Raw genomic sequence first — 10,209 nt, 5'->3', positions numbered from 1 at the left:
GCGCACCAATGTGACGTTTTAGAGAGGGCAGCGCAAGGAAATGTGGGTAATGTAGTGGAATTCCGCTACCCGGACGCCCTTTTAGATTATGTTTCGTTTCTAAAAATGTTTACTGCCAAAGCACAGTGAAACAATGTTACATTGATTGTAAAATTCACTTTTTAAAATCGACTTACAGTTATATAGTTTAAAAAAAAAACAGAACCTTCTAAAACAAGAACCGTGTCGTCCCGGAGAATACAAACGGGGATTAGTGTGTGAAATGATTTAAACGGATACATCAAACTTAAAAGTTTTTCTAACATCCAAATAATGCCTTTAAAACCGCATTACATTACATGTTGTTTTGTTTGCAGTAAGTTAATTTCCAAAGGCAGCTTCGAGTCAAATATTTTGAGCCCGTAAAGTCTTATTCCCGCAGCAGAGGTTGTAAACTACAAGCCCCATGATTCCAAGGGAGAGACGAAAGTGGCCCGTCAGAGGAGCACCAGGTGACTCAGAACTGGGAATTAAAAACATACGTACGGACGGGAAGGATTACGGAAATATACGCTGTTTTTTATTTTAAAGAGGGCTGTTCCGAAGATAGTTTTCACGGAAGGCGATTGAGAGGTACAGTACATGGCACGATTAAAGGCGGTGTGTTAGGACGGCTGTATCGTTGCAATCTACGGCGTATGACATGTCGGAGAAACAGAGGTGTCCGTGTGTATAGAGGTCTCCAGAACTAAAAGAGAAAGCTGACAAAATCATTTTAGAAGAGCTTTTTGGGGGCCACACGGGCTGTCTAAAACACAGCGGAGGTCGTTAAGTAGCTCTTGAAATAGACTTTAGAACATGCTCTTATTCTAAGGTAATTAATGTTCCGAGCTCTGGCAGATAACGCGGCTTTGAAGTGGTACCGCAGTGTAACCGACACTGTTGAACAGTCAATGTGAGACTGTTAACACGGTCTGTTCCAGCTACATGGTGAAGAGCTGATGGTGAAATCGGCTCTTGTGGTTACAAGACGGGGGACTGAAAAAAATTGGGAACTTAAAATACCCCTTTCCGGATCGGAATGACGTATAGTTTGCAGCAACATATATTTCTGAAATCAAATGTTTTTTGAGTGCATTGGAAAAAGGGTTGATTAAATTAGCACGACGTCGCCGGCGTGCGCGCGGGGCTGAGCAGTGGATCCCGGGGCAGGTGGGCAGTTAGCGTGCGTTTGCAGCCCGGAGGGAGCCGAGTCGTGTGGTTCCAGGGCCGGTGTCTTCAGTTTGCGTTACACCGGGCAGCTCTGAAGCCTGGAGACGGGTGTTCATCTCAGCCGGTGGTAAAATGCGCTTGTAAAGGTAGCCGGCCTGTTTCAACAGCTGTATGGGAAATCCTGTAACCATACAAATGGAATTTCGTATCCATACAAGTGGATCAGGTCGGATCATCCCCCCCATGACCAGCGACGGCACGCACCTGGGCGGTCAGCGTGCACAGTGGCACACAGGCAGACACTGCCCTCCATCGTCCAAGGTGAAGGGTTTACTGGCCTGCCAGTCAGTACCTGTGCTGTGTTCAGAGCTGTATCACATGCCTTGAGTCACATGAGCATTCCTGTGCCTCAGTACACACCCAGTGGGGTAGAATGGCTTGTGCGCTCGAGTCCAAGCAGGCGCTGGGTGAGCACTGTGAACCGTGGACAGGGGGCCAGTCTGATTCATGACTGTCGAAGCTGGTAGTCAGCCTCCGGTGACATTTGAGGGCTTTTAACCTACAGAGCGCAGTAGTGGGAGTGGCAGGTCATGGAGATGGGCAGATCTCACTGTAGCTCGACTGGCTGCTTCCCTGTTGGGTGACGCCAAAGGCCCGGGTTTGATTCCCCGGCTGGCAGGGCGCATACCCACATAAGCCCGAAAGCGCTACATTATTAGGGCGGAGCAGTGGCTCTGTGGCTCAGGATCTGCACCTGTGGCTGGAAGGTTGCCGGTTCAAATCCCGTGGCCGGCAGAGGAATCCTACTCCTACTGTTGGGCCCCTGAGCAAGGCCCCTAACCCCCAACTGCTCCAGGGGCGCTGTATAAATGGCTGACCCTACACTCTGACCCCAAGCTTCTCTCCCTGTCTGTGTGTCTCATGGAGAGCAAGTTGGGGTATGTGAAAAGACAAATTCCTAATACAAGAACTTGTACATGGACAATAACATGATCTTATCTTATCCTATCACACCTTTCTCCTTCTGTCTTGTGTCTCTGATGCAGTCAAGTGCCCCAGCCTCGCTCTCCGTGCTCCCACCCCACTCACACGCTTGCGGGCTGCTTCCCACTGGTTTCTCCTCCCCAAGCCCCCCCTGTCCTCGTCACCCCTCCTCCTCCTCCTGTTGCCATGGCGATCCTGTTTGCGGTGGTGGCGCGCGGCACCACGATCCTGGCCAAGCACGCCTGGTGCGGCGGGAACTTCCTGGAGGTGACGGAGCAGATCCTGGCCAAGATCCCGTCGGAGAACAACAAGCTGACCTACTCCCACAGCAAGTGAGTGTCCCCTCCCGTGCCGGCCACCAGGGGGCTCTGTTCCGAGTGTCTGGCTGCCAGCTTGCAAAACATGGCTCTCGGAGAGCGGAACAGCCCTCTGCTGGGATTGGAAAAGCACTCTTGCTTGATCACTTCCCCAGGCCTAACACCTTAGGAGCATTGTTTTCATTGTCAATTGCTTCTTATCCTATATCTGCCCAATTTGGAGTTGCCAGTTGTGTTGTTATGCCTAACTAACTACCTTTTACGATTAGGTTAGCTGTTCCTAAGGCTCAGCCCACTGTGGTGACCCCATACAAGGACAGTGAGAAAGTGCTGGAAGGTTTCTCCAGCCCTACCCACCCGCTATAGACTCGGCCGTGATGTACAGCAGGTACCGCCTCGATTGGAGAAGAGGCGCGCGCCCCTCCTGGGCATCACCACAGGCCTGCAGGGGTCGCTGTTTCTCCTGGGCCCAAATCATCCCATCCCCACCCCACTTGGTGCTCAGGCAACTGCGTGCCACCTGCTGGGGAGTCCAATCACAGCCAGCTGGTTCCATCTCCCGGTCTGGATCACAGAGCTCAGCCCGCAAGTGCCTTTTTCCACTCGGGCACCTTAAGACCATTTTTGTCACGTAGCGCAATCCTCATGGGGCTCTGTGAATAATTAAAAACCAAGAGTAACGGATGGCTCAAATGCATACTCAAAAAAGTGAATTTAATATTCACTCTGGTTTTTAATTATAAGCTGGAATGGCGCTGTGTGGATCAGCCAGAAACAAGAGCTTCTCCAAGCTGCCTCTTGAGGAGCGTGGACAGCTGTCTTTCAGTTTCCGCTTCAGCAATGCTTGCTCACCTAACGAAGCCCGAGTGGCTGCCTGCGTGCACTGTTTTCACTTCCCCTTCTCCCCTTTCTTTGCAGCTATCTCTTTCATTACGTCTGTCAGGACAGGATCATTTACCTGTGCATCACGGACGATGTGAGTATCCCTGCCCTCTGCGTGGCCGGCGAAGCTGGGCCTCGGCCTCCGCAGCCGGCCTAGCCTGTCTGTTCTCCCTGCCCGCAGGACTTCGAGAGGTCCAGGGCCTTCAGCTTCCTAAACGAGGTGAAGAAGCGCTTCCAGACGACGTACGGGTCCCGCGCGCAGACGGCGCTGCCCTACGCCATGAACAGCGAGTTCTCCAGCACGCTGGCCGCGCAGATGGTAAGAGGAGCTGACGGGCGAGAGGAGCCCATTTGGCCCCTCTTGCACGCCTGGCATCATTGACCCGAGGGTCTCGTCCTGTGGGCTCCAGCCTCTTGGCTGGGTAGCTTGTTCCGCCCTCCCCATGCCGACACAGCGGGAGAGTTGCCCCGTGTGGTCAGTGTGCGGGGGGCAGTGTGCAGTCTCTGACTGGGTGTGGCCATTGTGTTGAGTTAAGCAAAAACAAAAGACCCTGCAAGTGAAAAATTAGAACCCCCTATGTCTATTTCTTAGGGTGAAATCAGCATATTGAAGTCTTCCCGTTTGCCACTTTTAATTAGTCCCATCAGGTGGGCACTCTGCACTTTTTTTCCTCTTGGCTTTGTAGTATCAAGGCTTGGATTTCTCCTGCTCAACGAAAATGTTGAGCGGGTAATATTTCATGAGCAGGGCTTGTGGTCAGCTGAGCTGGAGAGGTGTTGTAGAGGCCAAGAGGCCAGGCTGTGGTTTGAGGAGAGAGACTGGCTCCCACCGAGGGGAGACCTAACCCAGAACAAGCTTCTGTTCCCTGCTGAGCTCTGGTCCATTTGCAGTCCGTGGTGTGTTCAGGGTCTCGAAGGTGAACCCCTAAGCTGTGGAGTTTGGCTGAAATTAAGCCCACCCATAGTGCATTCTGGAAAGGAGAGGAAGGAAGCAAAGGACAAATAATTAATGTAAAAGCTCATCGGATTTAAAAAAAAAAAGAGAAAAGACTTTATGCTGTTGTTTGTTTATAATACTTGAATCAATGACGAGCGTGTGTAACCAGGACAGAGATTGCATATGTATGGAATAGGGCTCCTCTTGGCAGAGAGGCGCTGAGACAGTGCCTGGCTGTGCAGGGGAGAGCCAGGGATTAAGGGGCCCAGTCAGAAGCCGGTTCTGCAAGCTCTGAGCCCCCATTGTGGAGCCCCAAGTCACAGTGTCTCATGATGCAGGCATGATGGGGTCACCGCCTCAGGCTGCTTGCTTTACATCGTGCTCTGTGACTTATGAACAACCCTCCCACCACCAGCTGAGTCTTTTCACTGAGATCTAAAGTTAGAACAGCGATTACAGAGCTGATGCTGTTGGTTGTTTTTTTCTGCTGCTTTAAGTTTCTGGGTTTTGTATGGAGTTAGAAATGGGATTCCATTAAGGAAAGTAGCCGGGCTCCTACCTGTCAGGCGACTGTGCTGCAGGCTGCTTCTGTTTGAAATATAGGAGCAGCTTGCTTGCAGTTCTGTTGCACATTCACTACTGCTGTAATAATTACAAATGGAGCAAAAGTTTCACTGACTGTGGTCAGTGTGCAGGGGGCAGTGTGGAGACTCTCGCCGGGTGTGATCAGTGTGCAGGGGGCAGTGTGGAGACTCTCGCCGGGTGCGGTCAGTGTGCAGGGGGCAGTGTGGAGACTCTCGCCGGGTGCGGTCAGTGTGCAGGGGGCAGTGTGGAGACTCTCGCCAGGTGTGGTCAGTGTGCAGGGGGCAGTGTGGAGACTCTCGCCGGGTGTGGTCAGTGTGCAGGGGGCAGTGTGGAGACTCTCGCCGGGTGTGGTCAGTGTGCAGGGGGCAGTGTGGAGACTCTCGCCGGGTGCGGTCAGTGTACATATCCTGTCCCTCTCCCTCCTCCAGAAACACCACTCAGACTCCCGGGGATCGGACCGTGTGGCTGAGACACAGATGCAGGTGGACGAGCTGAAGGGCATCATGGTCCGAAACATTGGTAAGCTAAGCTGCAGGTGCAGTTTACCTTTTTGCTCAGAAATGTTTAGTTTCTTCGTATTGTTTAACTGCTTTCGTGTTGCTAAAAGAAAAAAAGGTTGCTTGTTTTCTTTAATGATCACTTTTGCAGAGCTGATCTGAGCTACTTGTCCCACTACGTCCCTATCAGACAGCATTGTTCCTACAGCAGTGGTGCGTAACTCCAGTCTTTGAAGGGTTTTCATTCCATCTCTGCTCTTAATGACCTAAGTGAGCTGATCATTGAATTAATGAGACCAATTTAGCATTTACCAAAGGTCTTCTGCTTGAAAACACCTGGTTACATTCTGGCACCCAAGAGCTGGAGCTGTGTTCTACGGTCTGTTTTTGTCACGCACCAGCTGTGCTCCTACACTGTCGTTTGTGCCGTTGCGAATGCCTCCACAGCGCTGTAGAACCAGTGAGTGGACCTCGTTAATAAGATAAGACTCAGTTTAGACTCCATTGCATTTTGTGGTCACAAACAAGTTAAAGATAGTCAAGGCATCAGTAGTCAGCTGTCAAGGCATGAGCAAAAACAGTAATAGGAACTGAAGTTCAGTCATGTGACGCCTCTTTAAACTTACTGCGAGACAATGTGGTGTGATAATCAAGAACACAGAAGTTCAGTAAGCGCAAAGTGAGGGTGATGCCTATTAAGTTCATATCCCGACTGAACTGGAACTTGCCTGACTGGCGACACCGATCACTCGATCCTGAGACTGTTCTGCTCCTGTTTCACTCTTCGTGATCTCGTTCAGCTTTGCCACATGTTGCACCGGGCTCCGCTGGCATGTTTCAGAATGAATTTTCAATCAGCTCGGATGCTGTCGGAAGCAATAGTGCCTATCAGTAGCTGAACTATTTGTAATAAATACTTCAAACGGAGATGGCCTTGCGTACTCTGTTGTTAATTAAAACATGGCAATGCCTTAAAAAGCGGTAAATATGCTTTAAAAGGTGTCAGGTGAAAATAAGCACTGAATTTGGCCATGTGTCCTCTTTCTCTCCAGACTTGGTTGCCCAGAGAGGGGAGAAGCTGGAACTGCTCATTGACAAAACGGAGAACCTGGTGGATTCGGTGAGTCCCGCAGGTGGCGCCGGAGCTGCCGAGCCTCCTAACTTGTCTCCTGCTTCTTAGGAAGTTAATTCCTGATTGGGGGGCATTTCCCATGGGGGTCTACTAAATGAATCTGGATTTGGATAAAGCATCTACTGTACCAAGACGGGCAGAAATATCAGACTGCATGCTTCTTTCTTTCTCCTGCCAGAACCTGAGGAACAGACAGTGAGCCTCTCTAATAATTTATGGTGTGTTGTTATTGCTTTGGCAACCCTGTAAATCATCTGTCATGCCAATAAATCTCATTTAGTCTGGGGGGAAAAGTCTTTATGCCTTGATAGTACTTAAGGATCAGTGGCCAGTGGATGTAACCAGGAAGAGATGGCCTCTACTAATAAATCTCCTCCTCTCTTCCTCTCACTCTCCTCCTCTTTCAATCCCTCCCCCCCTCTTTTCTCTCAATTATTCCATCTCTCATTCTGCCTAATTCTTCCCCCCGGTCCTGTCGGCAGTCTGTCACCTTCAAGACCACCAGCCGGAACCTGGCCCGGGCCATGTGTATGAAGAACCTGAAGCTGACCTGCGTCGTCGTGTTCGTCTGCATCGTAAGTCCAGCCTCTTTCGTTGCCTCCGAGACGATGTTGGAGACCAGCAGAGCCTGAATCCCACAGGTTCAGAGGCTAGATCTTGACTAGCTCGAGCCAGCTGCTTCGGCTGAGTAACAGAAAGCCCGCTGGGAATGAATGTGCTGTGGAATAGTCAGGGTAGATACCCCTGCTGTTGGAGGTTACCGTGTAAGTGCTGGAGTGTACACTCTGGTTTACTGAGCATAGCAATAGGGACCCCAGCATGCACTCTGGTTTATGAAGAGTAGCAATAGGAATGCTGTAGTGTACACTGTGGTTTGCTGATGGGAGGACTGGGGGCCCCAGTGTACACTGTGGTTTGCTGAGGCAGGACTGGGGGCCCCAGTGTACACTGTTGATGGGAGGACTGGGGGTCCCAGTGTACACTGTTGATGGGAGGACTGGGGGCCCCAGTGTACACTGTGGTTTGCTGATGGCAGCTCTGGGGCCCCCAGTGTACACTGTTGATGGGAGGACTGGGGGCCCCAGTGTACACTGTGGTTTGCTGATGGGAGCACTGGGGGCCCCAGTGTACACTGTTGATGGGAGCACTGGGGGCCCCAGTGTACACTGTTGATGGGAGGACTGGGGGCCCCAGTGTACACTGTGGTTTGCTGATGGCAGCTCTGGGGCCCCCAGTGTACACTGTTGATGGGAGGACTGGGGGCCCCAGTGTACACTGTGGTTTGCTGATGGGAGCACTGGGGGCCCCAGTGTACACTGTTGATGGGAGCACTGGGGGCCCCAGTGTACACTGTTGATGGGAGGGCTCTTTAAACATGGGGCCCTGCATGTTCTTTCTGCAGCTCCTGATCTACATCATTGTGACTGCGGCCTGTGGGGGAGTGACCTGGCCCAGCTGTGTGAAGCACTAAGGGAGACTTCTGCCCCCGAGCCCCTCGACCTGCAGCCCCTCCCGCGAGTGAAAAGAACCGCTCGCCAGACCCGGTCCATCCTGACCGCCAGCGATCAAGATCCTTCGCTCCCCTCTCCTCCTCCTCCCTCACCCACCTCCCCCCTTCACCGAGAGCGACTCCCGTACAGCCACACATGCCTTATGAGCAAGTGACCGCAGAGGGCATAACCACAGACACAGACACCACCACTGCATCTTTTCAAACCCACATGAGACACTTTCTTCTTGATCACTTGTTGTACAGATGGCGAGTGATTTGCATTTATTCCTGAAATGATCGAGATATTTAGAAGCAAGGAATTATCTATATATCCTTATAAAAAAAAAAGCTTTGGGAAATCTAAAATAGTCTACATCACTTTTTTATTCTTGTAATTCCAGACTTTACCACACCAGAAAAATAAAACAACAACAAAGACCTCAGGAATGTCAAAATGTAAAGGAACTTTTAAGTGTTTCAGTGAGGACAAGGAAAGGGGCAAAATAGAAACTTTTCTGTGACTTTTTGATTTTCAGCAAATTACAACATGGCGGTTTTGGGTTTTTTTTCCTCAGAAATGAGTCCAGGCTGCTATAAATGCAAAGGAGCAGCTCCTTGCCTGTCTTACATCATACATGCACACGCAAGGCAAACGAGCAGACCCTGTATTCGACACTTACCGGAATCTGTGCACTTTTCTCCAAACCCTCACGTCTCCTTGAGCACCGACACCTCTGTTACGGCCGCGCTGCCACGTGTGGGAATTGTTGCTGTAGGAGAAGGGCTCTCGGAGCGGGGGGGGTGGCAGATGAAGGCGTGCTGGCGTTCTCGAGAGGAGGAGCTCCTTGAGAACGGCCCCCCTGAGCTCCTCCGCTCCGGGCAGGTGGACCGGCCGAGGCTCGGAGCTCGTGATCTGGCCCCTGACCCCACCTGACCCCACCGTGACACCCCGCCTGGCCCGGACAGCACGAGCGATCCGACCCGGCACTCTTCCGGTACCAGGCCACGGTGCCACTGGTCCATGGCCTTTGATCGCTCCTTTTCACAAATGGGTTTTTGAAACGTTGCTTTTTTTTTTTTAATCATTTGTAAATAGAGATGTACACCAGTTGTCGAATACATCCTGTGTGAGTTCATGTGGCGTTTTCCTTGGAAGAATGAAAAGCAAATCCTACTGGGAGACTGTCGGACTGATAAGCCTGTCCTGCTACAGCTGAGACTCTAGGAGGCGCTCTTCCTTAGGTTGGTCCTGTAACTCTTGTTTCCCAGTGTTGATCTGAGGATCTGAGAGTTCTTAGAAATCCCTGCTTGCTTGTGTAACCTTTCCTGTTGACTGTTGCGTCTTTTCCCTACAAGTCTGGTGTCTTTGGCAAAGAGAACTTTCAGCTAATTTTTTATCTCCTGTTTACTTGGCTGATGTGTTTCTTCCTCTCGTGCAGAACTGAAATGTAAGTGTTCGATGGCCAATTAACTGTGCTGCTGTGAACTGGACCTTCTGTTTATAACTGCTGTGTAATTTGCTGACGGCTACACTGTTGTCAAACACAGCGTTATTACAGGTTTTCGGAGCGGGTGGGTAGTGATCACCCTCGGTGCCCCCCCCCCCTCTTTCCAGCCCCGTCTTAATGCATAGAGTAGGAAGGAAATGACGTATACATTTGATCATATAAACATTAATCGCATTCCTTCTGCCAAAATGAGTTCTTCCATAGCAGGAGGTAGGAGCAGTTGTCTTAAAAGCACTTGGCTTCTGCCGGGAAGTGTTTCGGGGAGCCTGTCCAGGATAGCAGCCGGACTCCTGGCTTGCCTCCCTGTCTGTGTATTTTCTGGTAGGTTTACCCTCACGGCTTGCATTAGAAAAGGTGACTTAGCTACTTCTTTGGTGGTTTTTCCCCCATGTTTGTGTTTTTCCGCCCAGTCGGAGAGCAGCATGTCCACTGCCGCAACGCTGAGCCCTACCTCTGTCTGCGCAGAGAGCTCGGCGTGGCTCAGCCGCATCCAAGATACAATGCACTTTTAACCCACTAGTTCTTTTTCCTTCCTGCCTTGTTGTGTCGTTTTCTTATTTAATTCTTGTTTTAAATAATAAAAAAATAAAAGATGAGAATGTGGCACACCCTGCCCCTGCGCACTTATTTACTGAAAGCACGAGAGAGGTGGTGATTCTTGGGGCCTAGACCATTTGGAGATAT

The 10,209-nt window shown here is 50.8% G+C and overlaps 1 protein-coding gene across 1 annotated transcript; it reads left to right on the top strand.

Moving 5' to 3' along the window:
• The first annotated feature begins 455 nt into the window (after positions 1 to 455).
• On the top strand, positions 456 to 10,129 carry vamp7 (vesicle associated membrane protein 7). Its single transcript, XM_088924557.1, has 8 exons — positions 456 to 612; positions 2,238 to 2,507; positions 3,411 to 3,468; positions 3,556 to 3,693; positions 5,325 to 5,415; positions 6,446 to 6,513; positions 7,008 to 7,100; positions 7,928 to 10,129. The coding sequence occupies exons 2-8, from the start codon at positions 2,362 to 2,364 to the stop codon at positions 7,994 to 7,996; spliced, it is 663 nt and encodes a 220-aa protein (XP_088780683.1). The 5' UTR covers positions 456 to 612; positions 2,238 to 2,361; the 3' UTR covers positions 7,997 to 10,129.
• The last annotated feature ends 80 nt before the right edge of the window (positions 10,130 to 10,209 follow it).

Source organism: Atractosteus spatula, chromosome 9 (genome assembly GCF_055471065.1).
Source record: "Atractosteus spatula isolate fAtrSpa1 chromosome 9, fAtrSpa1.hap1, whole genome shotgun sequence".
NCBI lineage: Eukaryota > Metazoa > Chordata > Actinopteri > Semionotiformes > Lepisosteidae > Atractosteus > Atractosteus spatula.
Note: the sequence above shows the minus strand (reverse complement) of the source record. Positions and strands in the feature narration are given on the sequence as shown.